At 36.6% G+C, this 18,837-nt stretch overlaps 1 protein-coding gene across 2 annotated transcripts in view; it reads right to left on the reverse strand.

Annotated features, from left to right (window-relative positions):
- Window positions 1-18,837, reverse strand: part of LOC150075321 (homeobox protein dve-1-like) — a 404,285-nt gene that overhangs the window by 40,840 nt on the left and 344,608 nt on the right. For both annotated transcript variants that reach the window (XM_090388929.1, XM_090388927.1), the window contains exon 4: window positions 15,575-15,701. In XM_090388929.1, the coding sequence (XP_090245055.1) occupies window positions 15,575-15,701 (127 nt within the window). The remainder of the gene's footprint in view (window positions 1-15,574; window positions 15,702-18,837) is intronic.

The following is an 18,837-nucleotide window of genomic DNA, read 5'->3' on the forward strand; positions in this document are numbered from 1 at the left end:
CTCATTTACTAATTAACCTAACAATTCCTCGAGAAAACGCTTTTCCGATATCCATCTATTCAATAGCCACATTAATGTGGTTTTCTCACCGACAGAACCACCCAACAATTAAATTACATACTGTATAAGCAAATTTGTCTGCGTTGCAAGCTCAGTTTCTAGTTATAGAAAAAGAACGCTAATTACACCGTGAAACTAACTGGCAAAGTGCGATTCTGCTATTTGAGTGCCAAGACAAAAACCCCTAACAATCCAAATAAAGGGATACTCAATTCAAGAAGTGCAATCGCAAGACTGCCTGCCCAAGGAGACGCTCTCACACAGCTACCAAAGGAAGAGTGACACATCCACAATCGATGACAAGTTAATAAAGACAGGAACTCATATGAACTTGTTCAGGGAATATCAGCTCTTGTGAATTCCAAAATGCTCACGTCTCACCCTCCGTTCTCTTCATTATATGATTGTTACCGTATGTCTGGGTATTCGGGAACAGAATCGCACTTTGCCAAGTATAACTCCCAATTATTTACTGCATTAGTTTCGTAGTGTAGCGTTCTTTTTCTACAACAGTCCCGGAGACAAACACATATATATTCGTAGTAAACAAAGTATCATTATTTTGCTTTTAACGTGGGGGTTTTAAGTGTTTTATTTAACTTAGCATTTAATTTACTTTACTTTACTTTCGCACAATATTTAAAACTGGTCACTTTATACTTATCATTACGGGCGTAGTGGTCGGTAATATGCACCTCTTGCCCTAGCTTAGACAGTCCTATCTGTATAGCACAGGTCTTGTTAGTGGCACGTATCCTGATGTGAAATAAATAAATACAATACGCAAAGAAGTTATACAGCTGCTTTTAAAATTAGAAATGAAGCTACACACCACATACAGTTTAAACACCACTTTTATTGCCGGAAGAAAAAAAAAATGCCCTAGCTTTCAATCTTGCGGAACAAATTTTAAATTTTATAAACGTAAAGTTTTAATATATTTTTTTATCACAAGCATTTGGCATAAATTTTCTTTATGGAGTTAGCAAAAACATTGGTGCCACCAGGGCACAGATCGGTAACGAGGGGAAGGGATGTTGATTATGGTAGTTTCTGGATCAGTTCCTGATATGTGGTACGGTGCAAGAAAAGACTGTCCGTCCCTGCTGAATAGGCTACATTATGGCCGTTGTTTCAGAAGGCATACTAAGATACACGTTGTTACCATTACGAACCTGCCTAAATTATAAGACAAACCAAGTTGAATGCCTTAGATTTTCGGTATCACACTGCAGAATCCACATTTCTGTCTACAATTAAACTACTGTGATGTGCTGATTTATTCAATTGAGTAATCGGCGAGCGCGCACAAATAAAAACAATTTCTTGGTTTCAGGTGATGACAGCGTAAATTAAGAGCTGTCGAAAACTGCAAATACGGAGTCCTTCCCCGTCCTAAAAGAAATGCCCCCCTACAGATATCTTAATGTTCTTAATACTGACACCACTGGATTATAATTTCTTCAAGCCTTTTAAGAAGAACGATATACATTCCGGTTATTGTATGAAATATTCTCCTGTATTTTCCATATCTAAACATTGCTGCTGTACACTAAAATTCTTGTCGTAGTATATCAATTTCTCAATGGCCAAAGTATTTATATTTAATACATTGGTATATGTTTATTTATATTTAATATATATATTTAATCTGGTACCACGTAATTGTAAACAAAATTTTTATTTTTATTTAGCAAACATACAGATTATTTCAGTGTAAATTTCCTCGCTTTGTGAGAAGTTTCATTTATCCTCACACTAAAGAAAATCTCTAATCTACAAACAAAACGTTTCCTTAAAGAATAGAACTTTGGCAATTAACTTGGCAAACCGTGAAAATGGAGCACTTAGAATCCTAGAATTAGTGGAATTAAGGTTATCTATAAATCAAATTTTAGAAATAAATAAAAAAAAAAAAAAAACCCTCGTATTCATCCTCCGTGTCTGGAAAAACAGTCTATCAATGTTTTTTTTTTTTTTTTTTTTTTTTATGTGGAGACCTGTTACCCTTCCAATGTAGAAAACTAAGGGATAAAGTAAAATTTGATTGTTACTTTCTTTTTCTTTTTTTTTTTACTTTAAGGAGTGATTTTTTTGTAAGGGTTTTACATCAACTTAGTCTTTTTATCGAAAGGTTATGCAAGTATTTTATTGCATTTTAAAGCTTTAAGTTAAAAAATAAAATAAACATTCTTTGATATTAATTTTTTAAGTGACATTTCTTGGGATGAAAATATAATACAGGATTTGACAGTTAATTTCCAGGAATGAATCAATAAAAAAAAAAAAAAAAAGTTTTTAATATTTTTCAAAGGCTTGGGCGGCGGCTACATACGATTGAGATCGCGCAGTTGTTGGAAACTTTTTTTAAGCGCATCTGAACTGACTTTCCCCAATTCGTTAGTTACGTTTCTTTTAATGTCCTCCACAGTAACAACATCAGATTCACACGCCTATGGATCGGATTTTGGGAAACAAGTAGTCCCTGTTTTTCGAAATTGAGGCCTCAGTCAGTGAACTCAACCAAATGATCAAAAACTTGTGCGCAGTACTCATTATTCACTGCCTTACCTGGTGGAAGAAATTCCTTGTGAATGACTCTCTTCTGTCGAAGAAAGTGATCAACGTTTCAAAAAGAAATTTTTTGTATCTCTAAGAGTGTTTGTCGCCATTCCTCCTCGAATCAATCAACCAATCAACGAGTGGATCATCGTCAACAGCTTTAATGAGCTGTTCGCATGCTTCAAGTTTGAGCAGCATTTGTTCGTCAGTCAAACATTGCGGAACAAAACTAGCGTGGATTTTCCGTTACCCCAAATCAGAATTGAACAAATTGTTTCTCTGTTAATGTGAGATTGTTCTTCCATTCGAAGAGTCATTCGATGATCAGATGCAATTAGTATGCGAACTTTTTTCGACTTTTTCCGGGGTTCGAGGAGTGGTTGGACGTCCACATCGCCCATCGTGTCTCTAATCCTGAAATCTTGCAAACAGTGGAAAAGCGAAATAGAGCAGCATTATCATATAATTTTCACCAATTTGCAGGTTTCAGTCACATTTACTAGATTTAAATAGCTATAACACGACTGTGTGAGCGCAATACGCAAATATTCTTGTAAACGGCAACGTAAGTTAGCTGCTACTGTGTACTGCATAATGGCTCTACGTCATTCGAAATACGTGTAACAGGCTCGGTCCGGGACTTAACTGCCATACCTTGTATTTTGTTTCTGAAACCTTATGGGTGTACAGTTAAGGGTTAAAGAAAGGGGGAAAAAAACACAGAGAGAGAGAGAGAGAGAGAGAGAGAGAGAGAGAGAGAGAGAGAGAGAGAGAGAGAGAGAGAGACTATCTGTTCAAATGAGTTCTGCACTTTTCTAACATATATAGGTACTATTTTTTGCTTTAAAGTATCGACTTCAAATAAAATGATAAATAAATAAAAGGAAAGATAACTGTACAGATATTTACAAAAGTAAATATCTGTACAGATTTTGTTTTGTTAGTAAATTGCATATTCAGAAATACAGTATAACTAGTTAATTTTCACGTATTAATACGTTAATTTTTGTATTTAATGTTTAACTTTTTTTCTCCCCGTGCATAAATTCAATTTTAGTACAATTTAAAATATGTGATTTCAGATTGTACCAAAGTTGAATTAGCTTATGGGAATGTTTCTAGAGCAAAAGGAATGATGAAAAGGCGAGGCCGCTTTAATTTACGGTCTCAAACATGCTGTTCATGTTTTTAGTTTAAACGTTTTTTAGCCCCACTAAAAGAATGAAGGGGGGGGGGATATGAAATTCGTCGCTCCATAGATTACGTCATTGAGCATCAATGATTTATTTTTAAATAAAAAGATACAGTACAGAGGATGATCATTCAGAAATGTGGAAAGGGCAGCGGGTACAATTCCAAATTCTTTTAGCCAAGTTGTTTGTCCTTATTAATTCCTTCCTTTACAGGATTTATCAATATGGGGGAAACACTAGAAACAGTGTTCTTGGTAATCAGTTTCGAACACGACTGAGGAAACCAAAGTTGTTCATTCCAGTACTAACCATTCATGATTTTCACGCACAGTTTTTATTTCTTTGTATTTCAATAGATTTGATTTATAAACCAATACATTTATTCATTGTACCGTATTTTTCGAAAGAACTATTTCGTATAAACGAGACGTACAAATCATTAATAATAACCAAGTCGTCCGGAACCAGTAACAGAATTTTAGTTCAATATATGAACGACAAACTCAGACTGTGGTGTCGCAGTACACATGGCACAATAACATCCCCGCCCTGTGCTAGTTTGTGACTTGGCCATTGAGAACTTTGAAGTAAACTCTGATCAGGGCAGTCTGAGAAACACTAGTCCATTTTAAAATGTGTTTCCTGTCCAGCAGTCGAGGCACCCACGTCGACTAACAATATCAGGTCACCCTAAATTAAAAGTTCGAATTGCTGATGGAAAATCACGGTTAAAATATTAAATTTAATTGTGGGACAGAAGCGAGCGACTAGTAAGTATTTCGCCAAGTACTGACGTCTGTCAATTTTGATTACACATTTGTCCAATCAGCGATGGAAACCTCCCAGTGTCTGCCAATGACGATTTCTCTGGCTTGTTCATCACTGTCTTTTTATTTTTCCAATCAGCCATTTTCACAATTACACGCTACTTTTTCTAACTGAAGCTTTCGGCTCCTTGCCATTCTTTTAGATCTAAATCGAACCACCAGCGAGTGCTTGCTGGTCCACCCCCCGCTCTCTCTTTGACGAACCTTACTCGTATCTTTCTAACCTGTCTCTAGTACTGCGCGGGTGTCTTAACAGAATAGATAGGCTACAATCATCCACTTTGTGAAAGCTGCTTTTGTGATGATAATTTCGATTTCTGTAGCTAATAATGGGGGAAACAAGGTTGTTAAAATCAATATCATTAACCACTTCCAGAAACAACAAAAAACCCACTGGCAAATGCCATTTAATGTCGTATAACTGTGAGCTATACTGCCGACCAAAAATGTCTGATCTGAGTTTACCATGAACTCGGCCTCCTGTTCATCAGCAGTGTAATAAAATATAAAAAGACGAGAGGAAAAAGTGGATGAAAACAAAGAACAGTCGGTCCGATGATGCAGCTGTTTGTGAAAAGCTAGTCCAGTTGGAAAGGAGCAAGGTATCAAGGGAATACATGAAAAAGTAAGGCAATAACAAGGAGATTATTTGCTATTAGAAGAACTTCTTAATCAAGAAATCCTCGTCTTCTGTGTGACAATCATTAGCAGGCTATTTAAATCTGGTAGGGAAAAAACGCACGATTTAAGTATGCTGGAATACCGAGACAAGACACTGCTCCACAGTGCATCTATTTTTTCCCCTGCTTACAGTTCTTACTTATCTTATAACACTTCTTTTAAAACGACTTCATCTTGTACTCACTGCAAAAAACAGCCTGCAATTACCGCGAGTCACCTGACAGTTGCGAAAGCTACCCAATAGCGTTCTCCACTGAGTAAAGAACGCTGTAAAAGACGTCTGCTGCTTCCGCACGCACCCCGCTTGTTCCGTCTAAAGAGAGAGAAGTTCCTCGGACAGCGGAAACAGAATGTGGCACACCTTCATAGATCATACACTTTCATACTTACTCGAATTGCTCGAGCTCATTAATGAGATCCTATTGCCCAAGAGGATGCTATTTACTTCGTCTACAAAATATCTTGCTTTCAGTCTCCAAGTTGCAAATTAATTCGCGAGGATTAGTTGCGTCGAAAAATGTGAACCGACTAATTTTTTTTTTTTTTAAACTGTCAATGCTATTATAAAACAGTGTACCCCGAGCTGTGCTTTTTCACTGTAACGCCCAGATGAAAAGACCGAGACAATAAACAGTAAGCTCTTGCCTACTGATAAAAACTACAGCAGGAACAATGATACTAAGAACCAGAAACTCCAAGAGACCGAATGTCTCCTTCCACGTTTAGAGCCTATTTACACAGCTAATGAAGTTGGATAAAGGCAATGTTATGAGCACTTCGGGGATTCGCTTGACCTAAAATAATAATAAACAATAAATACGTTCATCCCACAAGTCAGAAGCTACTTATAAGAGTTCTGTAATAACCAAGGAGCGAGAGGGCACGCATTTGGCACTTTCATTATGTAGTACACGTTAATAAAAGATTAAACTGTTCTGAGAAATGCTATCTCGGATTCAACGTCCGTCTTGTGGGCCCATGAGAGGGACAGACACGAACATCGCTATTTACACCAATTTGCTGAATTAGTATTTCTGTAAAAGGAATGCGTAATTCAAATTGGCACTACTAGTTTAAAAGCGTTTCATTTGCTATAGGCTTTTTATATAATCTTCCAGTTTCTTTCGTATTCTGTTAAAATATTTTTATTGTTCACGATGCAATAATTATTTTCGCATTTTTGTTCTGGGTTATTTATGAACTGTAATGGAACATTCGAGTTCATCCAACCAACTTAAATTCGACTTTTCACATCCTTATTTAGTATCCAATAAACTGCAGCCTATTGAAAATAGTCACTGCAAGCTGTCGTTAAGCAACGAGTTTCAATAACTACTATTTTCTGTTTCAAGAAAATCTTGAACAGCCAAAACCTGCAAAAATAAGTTTGCTGCCCTTTTCTCCTATCTTGGATCACTGGGTTTCAGCTTTCTCCGTAAGCTGTTAAGCCAAGTTGGAATGAGACCTTTACAGGGTTAAAGCAATCTGCGTTTTAACTAAATTTCATCGGAAATTTAGTTACAACTAAATTAAACAAAACTTCATGGGAAATTTATTTTAAATACAGAACTTGTCTACAACAGATAACACCAGTGAAAATGAACACTATACTGGAATACATTATTCTCCTGTTTAGCAACGTTAACAGAGGGATAAAAGGCGTTAATAAGTACTTTTTTTCCCCATTTCTGGATCTTAGTGGTTTCATTGAGGTGGTAAGAGAGATTGACTCGTTATATAACTCCAAATTATATTAGGCTGCTCTCAGGTTAATGCATTCTTTTCAAAAGCTATTCTGCGAAATGCTCCACCAAAAATTACCCTTCATCTATACTTCGATATTTTGTTCCACTTTATTCGACATATCCACACTAAAAATAATTTCTTGTGAATTAATTTGAAATTTTTTTTTTTTTTATTCTGATCATACACTTCTTTACACACGTCAGAGTTCGTTCATTCATTCTAAAGACAGACAGACATACCCACGTTAGACTTAAGTGGTATTGACACTCGCTCAATTTAATACGAATACGAATTTTTAATACGAATTTTTTTTAAAAAAATTAGTAATTTTTGATTTATAATTAAACCTCTACGTAATATTCAATAAAAATAGTGGCAAGTGAAATAAAAAAAAAAAAAAATGAATTGAATAACAGGAAAACAGAATTTTGTGGTAACAGATGGCTTAAGTATTCCAGATACTATTACCAAGGATTCTGAATTTTCATAAGAAAATGCTACAAGGTCCTTAACATTAAATGGTTAGGGAGAATCAAATTTCTGTTTTCGCAAATTGAACAAGTCTAGAGGTAGACGAGTCTATACTTAATGAGCCACAGTTACTTTTATTCAGATAAACTCAGAACCTTCAAGCTTCATCACTAGCATACGTTCAGAAATCTTCCTGGGGCTCACATCAACGTAAAACGTACTGGTGGAGTAATTCAAACACAACTAAGGCATTCCAGCTTCAAAGTAACCATCCGAACCTACCAAATGTGAGAAGAACCCTACGTATGCTTGTTCTTGTTATTTGTTTTTTAGGAGCATTAGCAACTAAGGTCATATTGCTCCGGGGATATGCGGTGGTCATTCCCTGACCTTTCTGCATCCTCCGTATTTGGTGGTCACGGGCTCGAACCCCGGCCTAATCAAGAAGCGTGTGCTACGCACTGTCGCTCCTGCCCACCTGGCTGCGGAGGCTCCACCCCTATGTATGCATATTTCGTGAAGTCCAATGTGGCTGTTCATTGAGCTATCGCTTTTGTCCATTTTATTTCTCTGAATAAGGAAAGCTGAAATAATCTAGTGGTACAAAATTTGTTACCTTCGAAGACAATCCGGGGAAAACAGAGCAAAATTTTTCGCGAAAAATTACTCTGTCCATGTATTTTAAGTTTCTGCCACCTCGTTTCCGGAGTACCAATAACTCATCCCATTATACCTTGAGTATTTATTAAAAAGTGAGATGTTATTCTACAACTACTGAACTGAAGAAGAAATTACACGGATAATAATCACGTTTCAGTACCTTGCTTATTATCCATTTTACTTCTGCATAACAAAAGGGTTTTTGCGAGCACATAAAACCCTAAAAAGTAGTAAGTTCCCGATTTAAAAGAAAAAAAGAAAATTAAGATTTTTTTTTGTTTAATTTTAGTAGTGTTTTCTAGAAATTCATACCTACATAAGAGTCCAACGTTTATCTTGGTTGATTAAACTACTTCCCACCTCCAAAAAGTTAGACGAAAGCGATAATGTACCATTAAAAATGTTGCTCTTAATAGTGAGAGTGAACTACGGTCGTCAGCATGCAAAGGTTGCTGTATTACCAGACTTAGGAAGGCAGTGTGAAAAAAATGCTAAAGAAAAACACATCAGAGTAGTACGGTAACACTCCCATGATGTTTTTGTGCGAGCTGTCAGGCGATTATTTTTAACTGATTAATTAGCACTTGTCGGTAATCTTCTTCATGTGGCTGCCGGAACTTTTTTCCCCTTACTCTTAAGATTCCAGAATTTTTTTTTGTTAGTCTTGGATTAAAACAGCTACTAATTAATTAATTAACATGGCACAGCCTAATGCAATACGCGGTAAAACGGAAGAATGCTACTAGTCATAACATCTGCCAAAATGCACCTATTCTACAATAAGAAGACCATTTTTACTGCAGTTTCAAAACTGAAATCTGCTTCTCCTCGGTGTGGTTTTGTAAAATTAAACCGCTAGAAACTATCAGAAGTAAGAAGGCTTATAATAATAAATAAGTGAACAACGTAAAGAAAGGACTAACAGCTGCATTTTAAAATGCCTTAGACAGCAGCAATACGAAGTGGATATCACAAAGGAGGAAAAACGCCAAGAATCAGGCAAAATATCCCAGTTTATTACAACAGTACATTTAAGTTTTTTCCCTTCCTCCATTTAATCAATGCAGTTCTTTTTCGGATTTCGTACTCGGCACACTGATTCAAATTAGATGGGGAAGAATAACTTTTATGCAAATACGGAGCTTCTTATCATGCAACGATTTTATTTTAATTTTATTATTGTTTGATTAAATTAAAATTACATTCTTGTAAAGAACGATATTTTAATAGATTATTTTAATTTCGTATTTGTAAACAACTGCAAAATATACACTTTTTAATTCGTGAATTCCATAAATAATATTTATTACTGTCCTTTAAGCTCTTCGTACAGTACGAACGAAAATAAAATAGCAAAAAATAGATTTACTTAGCTCGCTACTTTTCATCGTAGTATGCGTTCAAATTCAAAACAATCTTCGAGTTCTTTCTTTTATGCTAAAAAATTATTTTTACAATGATATCTAATGGTATTTCGTATAAAATAATTTTTTTTCGAGATATTGCAGAGTTCTTGGTTCCAGATTCCAAAAAAAAATTTTACCTCTAACCATCTCCCACAAGTAGACATCTGGTAGTGTTAGTTCAAGGTAACCAAAGTATACAGGTAATCTGTGCCTCCTGGAAATGAGAATTTCAGAAGTGTTGCCACAATAAGACCAAAATCAACTTTGAGAGAGAGAGATGCGCCATTCTGTTAAAACCACTGCCTTTGAAACTTGGGTTGCAGAAAAGACAAAATCATTTCATTTTATCGCTGAATCAGATAATAACGATATAATCAGATAATAACCAGGGAGAAAAAAAAGTTTATATATATAAATATATATATCCAGAATGTATATTTGTTTTCAGAATTATAACTTCAGTTCCTTCTATAGGCTCTCTTCCCTGGCATTAATAACTTAAGGCACCAAATACAGTTGAATTATGGTATACCTTTTAAAACATTAATCACAGAAGCCTTGAATGCGTATTTACCATTAGAAAAGTACTCTACGAGGAGGGTTCCAAGTTGGATGAATAGTGAAGTTGCTACATTACTTGAGCAGAAAAAGGAGGCACGGAAAGGTTACAGAGCAATAAAAAGTACTGAAGCTTATAACAGCTACAAGATCTGTAAGAGCCACAGAAAAGGTTCGACAGGCAAAGGCAGTTTATGAAAAGCACTAGGAAACAGAGCAAAGGGGGGGGGGGGATAAGGAATTCTTCAGATATCTAAATGCCAAGAACAGCAGGACAAACCAGATCGGACCTTTACGTAAGGGAAAGGGGATAGTATTAAATACAAGAGCTGCCGTTGCAGATGAACTGAACAGTTATTTTGCATCGATATTTACAAATGAACCACTTTTTGTGGCAAGAGGAAATTGTGGGAGCGAAGTTGAAAAATATGTAATTAATGATGTTGAAATTTCGCAAGATTATTTAATGAAAAAACTTTCGAGCCTACAGGCCAGTAAGACTCGTGGGGTTGATGGAATATACCATATAATCTTAAGGGAGGCGGCAAGCGAGTGCACTGAACCATTGAGGCTAATTATGCGAGCATCACTAGACTCTGGGGAGATTCTCTTGGATTGGAAAAGTGCCAATGTATCTCCCATACATAAGGATGGCTCTAAGAGTGAAGTGGGAAACTATCAACCTGTCAGTCTGACTTCAGTGGTAGGGAAAATCATGGATGCAATGATCAAGGGTGGAATTCAGGATCATTTGGATCGAATTGAAATTCTCAAGGATACTCAGCATGGTTTTGTAAAGGGAAAATCATGTTTAACAAATCTGGTTCGCTATTTTGAAAGGGCCACTCACGAGCTGGATTTAGGGAATAATTTCGGCATTGTTTATTTAGATTTCAGCAAAGCTTTTGACTCAGTCCCACATGAGCGGTTGCTTTATAAGCTGGAACAGGTTGGAATCCCTGGGAAAATCCTTAGATGGATAGCAGGATGGCTTCAGGGCGGGAGGCAGAAGGTTGTGATAAATGGCTATTCCTCAGATTGGGTTGATGTAAGAAGTGGAGTTCCCCAAGGAACAGTATTAGGACCACTGTTTTTAATTTTCATAAACGACATCGATGAAGGGATAGAGGGCGTGATGTCTAAATTTGCAGATGATGTTAAAATTGGTAGAGTAGTTAATGATCACTGTCAAGCTGAGCTTCTTCAGAGAGACCTAGATAGACTTTAGAAATGGTCAGAAAAATGGCAGCTATGCTTTAATCCAACAAAGTGTAAGGTATTACACCTGGGAAACAGTAATCCCAAAATAACTTATTCACTTGGTGGAGTTCAACTAAACCCAGTACTGGAGCAAAGGGACTTACGATACAGTCAGACATGAAATTCTCTGAGCATTGTAAACAGGTTGCAAGGAAGGCCCATGGTGTCCTATCGATGATCTATCGAACTTTTGCAAGTAGAGATAGGGACGTGATAATCCCATTATATAAGGCTTTTGTTAGACCACACTTGGAATACTGTGTTCAAGTATGGAGACCGTACCTAAAGAAAGACATCGAGCTTCTTGAAAGGGTGCAAAGACGGGTAACTCGCCTGGTGAGATCGGCAAAAGGGCGTCCTTATGAAGAAAGACTTCGAATATGTGGGTTGCAGAGTTTGGAAACTAGACTCCTTAGAGGAGATTTGATTGAGGTGTTTAAGGCTCTGAGAGGCATCAGTAAAATGAATGAGGACGAACTTTTCCAAGGTTATAAATGATGCTAGAACTAGGGGACATAAATTCAAGTTACGGGGGGGAAATGTTTAGATTGGACTGCAGGAAGTTGTATTTTAGCCAGCGAGTTATAAATTACTGGAATAAGTTGCCTACATGGCTGACGGTTGGGGAAATTCAAAGGTCATCTGGATAGTACCTTCGGGTCAGGGAAGCGCATAGGATGATAGGTTTAATTTCCTTTTCTTTTATTAATTATTTATTTTTATTATTATTATTTTTTTATCATTGTTTTATTGTTCCCCCCCCCCTCTCTCTCTCTCTTTGTCTGGTGCAGCATAAGATATAGGCTTTCTTGCACCATGCGGCCATTACTAAGACTATATTTAAAAATAGATTTTCTGGAACTTCCAGACTGTTCCAGAGGGAAGAGGAGGAGGGGAAAAAAAAGTTACTACGCCTTGACTACAAATTGTTGTAGCTTAAAATTTAAAGCTCAGAAGAGTTAATATCCAAAATAATCGCCAACTCAGTGTTATATATGCTGCTGTTGGAAAGGAGGAAGTGTTTCAAGCTACACAAATCAAATATTAACGTAATAATGGACACCGAAAAAATGCAATGAAAGCGCAACGCACGTAGAGACGCGAGTTTGAATTTCAACCAGTTTCCGAGACCAGTGGCGCTCAATTTTTCGTGTCGAAGGGCCAACGGAGATTTTTCTAAGCCTTCGTGGGCCACGTAAGAAAAGCATTACTGTTTTGCACAGCAATGGCTAATGAAGACGCAGAGCGTCTTCCACAAAAAATAAACTGCGGCATTTATGTTTAATGAAAATAGTTTTTGAATTTACATTTAATTATGAATATCATTAAAAAAACTTTTACTATTTAATATTTCAGAAATTATTTCCAAACACCTGCATCACATGTGCACAGCATATGAAAACGTTAGAGTGCATGCTTATATGTGGAATAGCCTTGAAACTCACTGATGTCGAAAAGTTATAGTTCTTATTTTCTCACTAAGATGTGTAATTTTACTAGTCAATTTTCAAAATTCTTGAGTGAGCCGGGTAAGACAATGTCGAGAACCAAATCCGGCCAGCGTGCCATACTTTTGAGCGACTCTGTTCTAGACTAACAGATGGCTCTAAGACAAATTTCATAACAAAAGAGTATAAATGGCAGAAAGCGACAGAGAATAATGGCAGGGTGAACAGACATCAGAGGTGATGGATAGATCTGAAAAGTTGGACAAATGAAATACACAATGCTGTACCAACTACCCAATGGCGATTATATTGAATGCTTGCCGTATTCTAACAGCTGCACATGTAAACTATACCTTCATCAACGATAACGCAAACCGACAAATGGAACTTTCAATTTGAAGCAATGTCCCAGATCTGGGATATTTCCAAAGAAAACGGTAAACTTTCATTACTTACGATACTGATACCGTAAATACTTCATACTTGCGATATAAGTATGAAGGTCGACATCATAAAAGCATTATCAAAAAAGAAAGCAATTTTATCTAGAGACAAAGTGAAAATAATGGCTATCATTCGTAGTGCTAAAAACCGTAGCACTAATGTCCGAATATTTTTAATGGCGTCTCGACTACTTTGGTCATAATTCGCCAGCACCATACTGTCTATCCAAGTTTGCGTTTAAGGGTCAATTTCCATGCTGTTCGGCCCGAAAAAGCTGTAATAACCTATGGGTGAGAGAATAAACCGTATCATCTCCACCTGATATCGACAGCTGCATCCCCGATCGAAAAGGCCTTTAAGAACTCTTCCATTATCCGAAGGGATATTTGTACCCCCCCCCCCCCCACCTATCTAAACTAGTGACTAAACTTCGCAGAATAACTCTGACCAATGACAACGGAGTAAAGTTGTAATTCAGGAATCCAATTTTCTTTAAACACGCATTCTTAAGTTGTCACACAACCAAAAACGCATATACTGCATTGTTTCGAATGTCTTTTTTCCCCCAAAAAATATAACTTGAAAAAAATTAATGAAAAATCCATCAGCATTATTAAAAAAATATTTTTTTTTCCGACTATGGAACTTTCTAAGTCGCTTCAGAGCTTCAAAATACCTAGGATATCATCTAAAATCAGTTTAGAGTGGATCAGACGAATGATGAAACGCAGTGGCTTTTCACTTCGTTGGCACACCTCTCGCTAGCACAAGGTTGCCGAGGAACGTTTGAAGAGAAGTTGATCTCTTTACCAGTAATATATAATCAATCTTCGTAAGAGACAATTATTCGATGGGAAGAATTATTCAAACGGGTAATGCGGACAAAATAGCTGCTTACTTTGTGTTCCCTGCAAGAACTAATTGAAAATAGGAGTTCCGAATCTGCTATTATAAAAACAAAACAAATACGCGTGCTAACAATATTAGCTGACGACTGAAACCTTTTACCATATGCAATTATAAAAAGAAAAATATTACTAATATAAAAAAACAAACAAAAAAAAACTTTCCTCTAGTGTCATTTCCAGTTTCCATGGAAACTGGGTGGGAAAAAAAAAAAGATCTGAATACTGATTTGGTTGCCATTCCAGGAAACATGGCCATCAGGTTTTAGGATGCAGTGGTAAACCATTCTCAGATAATTTGCAACGTCTCTATAATGACTAGTTACTTGCTGGGGGACCATCTTCTGATTCACAGAGGTAAAACAATAACAAAAATAAATAAATACTGTTTCTAAATTAGGAGAATGGATCGACAGTAAAAGGGTTAAAGGAGTTCTGTATCCACAACAACATAGATGGCAGCACTGACGACAACATACTTTTGGTGTGAGGAGTAGAAAATGCTTCAAGTGAAGACAGTGATTGAAGTTAATGCTAAGTGAAAAACGCAAACAGTGATTAAGTACAACGCATTTGTCATCTGTTTTTTTAATTAATTAAATTAATATTACTTTTAAAACGTGTTACTGTCGCAACATTTTGCAAAAAAATTAGGTGATTTTGTCTGGGTGTTTTTATTCGGACCAATATGGTAAACTAAAAGAATTGTACCGTTATTTTGTATTTATTTATTTATTTTTTTTTTTTTCATCTCTGTTATGCTTGAAGATCAAGAATTTGATTCATGTGCACATTCATTTATAAAATGAATCCTATATCAATTTATTCACACAGGAATGACCGATACTAATAATGAAAGCGATTTCAACAGACAATGATTACATAAATTCCGGCGTAGGCTGTTATGTCCAGATCTAAAAAAAATACTGCGTTGAGTTTCGAAAACTATCCACCTTTGAGGATAGTAGAAAGTAAGTGAACCTTTTTTTATGCCAAATTTAGGGACAATAACTTACTAAAGTACAAACGTACTCCTGTATCCTGTCTAACTTGTAAACGCCCCTCAATCTATGTAGCCGTCACGGAGTATAAAGAGAATTTATTTTAAGAAACGTCTTAAACCTGCAGAAACTAAAACTGAAATGTAATTCACAATTTTTTTCCTTTTTACCAAAACACTATTATTATCATCAAATGGGAACGGAATTCCGTTTTCACTAGAATGAAATTATATGATAATACTGCCCGTATAGGGAGGAAGTATTGTTCATAATGATTCGTGTAAAAATGCTACAAAATCATCAAGCTCAAAGTGGAACACGCTATTATGATTTTAAAACAGACGACACGTACCTGTAGAGCCGTATGCGTAAAGTAGCTACAGTTGCCAAATCTCCTAAAATATCCCCAACGGTGGCTTCTGTGGCCTCTGTGATTTGATCGAACATCAGAGGCTTCCAGTTCTTGATCTGGATGGCACCTGCAAGAGAAAATTAATTCTCATGGAGATCCATGTTGCCGAATTTAGGTTAAACAATCAATAGTGTTTTTTAATACATCCCCTACTAAACTTCAAAATAATATTATTTTTAACAAAATTGGTTTATATATATATATATATATATATATATATATATATATATATATATATATATATAAAAAACACTAAATTGCTAACAAATGGGAAGATGCTGTACCAATATACACTGCGTCCATGCAATTTTTCATGACTCCGAAGACAACTCAAAAGACAAACACCTTATAGGTAAAGAGAGTTACAGATTTGCACATTGAGCATGGCAAACTTTCAAGAAAACGAAAATGTATCGTCGATTTCGTAGCTCGAAGGCATCCAGCTTTGCTCTTCATGAATACAAAATCCTAAACAGACACTGTCGAACTGTTTACATAATACATACAATATTGAAGCAACACATGCCACAATTCATACGAAATGCGTATAATCTCTGTCCAAGTGCTATGAAGTAGAAAGTGCTATCAGAATTCTTTGCACATCAATTTTAAACGAGTGAAAGTCAAGGCTTAGTATGCCAAAGCTTTGTTCTGTTGCCATTTGAACCCCTTGGGAAGGATATTAATGGGGAGCACGCAAAGTTAATCAGTCACGAAGCGTTCTACCGATCACACCAAAATCTCTCTTATCGCTATTAAAACTTGTCTACTGGTAACTATGTCGTTCTCTACCAGAAGGAACACATGGCCACATCAGACTCGTATCACAATACAAAGATAATATGGAATAAATCTTCACTTACCAAGCATTTTAATGAAAACATTTAGTTATGGATTTGCGCGCGCGCGTGTTCTGTATAACAAAACGTCAAACTCAATGGGAGGGGAGAGAACATGGTGGAAGAATTATTATTTGCAAACGCCTCTGAAAATGTATATTTTATTAACAATTTCGAGATTCAAAAGCTTAAGGCTAACAAGTCACGCTTAATGCAACTACAGCGAACGTATATAAAAGTTTACCCGAATTCGGAAATAGCAACCACAAAATTAAATCTCTATCCACAGCCACAACAAACCACTGAAATCAGAAAGGGAGAATGCACCTTTTCTTCCTGAATTCAGATATATTTAAGATTTTGCATTAATGAACCGATAGAGAAGATGCCTTTAAGGTTAAGAATCAAACCAACTCGGGCTAGGACGCGCATTGTGTCCGAAACTTGCGTAAGTTATAAAGCCAATATGTGAAATAATACTGCAAAACAAAATCCTCAAATCTACTTGTCTCCATCTGATACCGGCCACCTCATCCACTCGGAAAGGACTCAATAAATTTCTCAAGTAACCGATGGAATTCGAATCCCAACCTTCCCAAATGGCCAGTAACAAAATCAATTGGACTATGATAAGAGGAGTTCTAATTTCGTAGTAACTTTCTGTCCCTGGTTGCGATTGTTCGAATAGTGATTGGCAAATGTTTTGGTTCTTCTATACGGTCCTGGTTTTGGATGTACTGTAGTATACTATTTCCTAAATTGCTGGGTTGGAATTAAAGAACTGATTTCATGGTCTCTATGGGATCATGTAAATGATAGAATGCACTGAAAATGTAACAGTTAATGAATGAATATAAAGTTCAACTGCCTCAACTCGAGTAAACTCTGCCCTACAATTTATTCCACTGTTATACCTCATTCTGTTCATTAAACATAAAAATGCAAAATCGTGACAATCATTCTTAGAATAGCCTGTACATATTTATCATCGGCGAAACAAATGATTCTAAGATAGTTTGCACAAGATGAAACCAGTTTTCTATGTACAACTTTCAGTTACGGAAACAGAAACACCTGATGTCTTTTTCATTTTCTAAGCTTGCACCTCAGCATGGATCCGAACCGACAAATTCGGTTGAGCGAATAAGCTACGAGTAAAACAATGAACTTTAATTTATATTTTATGGGGGCTGGATATGCGGGAGTCGCAAAGGGCCATAACAATATAAAAATAGCCTCGAACGAAAACAGCTTGTTGTGGCCAGTAGTAGACGGAGGTTATAAAAAATGGTTGGGATTTTAGCTAAAAAAGTGAGCAAATATTTCTTATGACATATCGGGGCTAATTCGAGTCTTCGTAGATCTTTCACCCCAAGTTTCGGTATACTACGAATTTGCTCTTAGGAGCACAGATCAGGGTCCTCGATAATGGAGAGAACGTGTGACAAATATATTATTATTATTAATATCAATTTTATTTCCGAAGAAATGTCCCTTTACAGCTGTGCAGCTAGAGGACATGAGTTACATATAGAGATAAGACATAAAATACAGACAAATGCATTGAATACAGATCCAGATACAATATACGGCCTTAAACAGCCACTGGTGAAGATACAAAAACATAAAGTTACAACAAATAAAAGTGCATACGGATACATCGGAGCGTGGATGGTGCGACATCACAGAGAGTCCACCTAGAGCTTGACTAAGGCATACATGTCTGCAAGAATGGAAGATCTGTAGGTTCTGTCCTTGCAAAGTTTCTCAGCGTCTATGGCTAATCTATTAAATATTTGGAAGGAGTTATGTGGAAACATGTTGTCCAGGGAGGACATGCAACGCAGCTTCGATCTGTATGGGAAGGTGTTGGACTGGCATCTTCTCCTGTCGGACGGTCTGGCGATGATATCCCATATATTGGGTGAGTTCAGTTTTCCGGATAGAAGCTGAGAGAGGGTAAGAAGGTTCCTAGAGATGATGAGATACCTCCAAGGAAGCGTATTAAGATTGGTGACAAGAACAGATTTTGATATTGTAGGTGTTAGCCCGGCAACCCTATTTAGCCATTTCAAGATCCAGAATTCCAGGGAGAGGAACCTGGCTTGGTATGATGAGGGTGCTGAGGACCATATAGTCGAGGCATATAATGGAATTGGGAAAATGCAACGGAAAATGTATTTGATGATAAGGTCCGGGTTATGGAAGTTGGAGATCTCTTGTTTTACTGCCCATAAAGCCGAATATGTTTTCGTTCGAGTGGCATTAAAGTGAGGCAAGAAGGTGAGGTCTTTGTCCCAGATGATACCCAAATCTTTATGTTGGGTGACTTTTTTAACTGGAGAGTTCGCTATAATGATGTTC

Source organism: Mastigoproctus giganteus, chromosome 14 (assembly GCF_048544385.1).
Source record: "Mastigoproctus giganteus isolate SK-2022 chromosome 14, ASM4854438v1, whole genome shotgun sequence".
In the NCBI taxonomy this organism is placed as follows: domain Eukaryota; kingdom Metazoa; phylum Arthropoda; class Arachnida; order Uropygi; family Thelyphonidae; genus Mastigoproctus; species Mastigoproctus giganteus.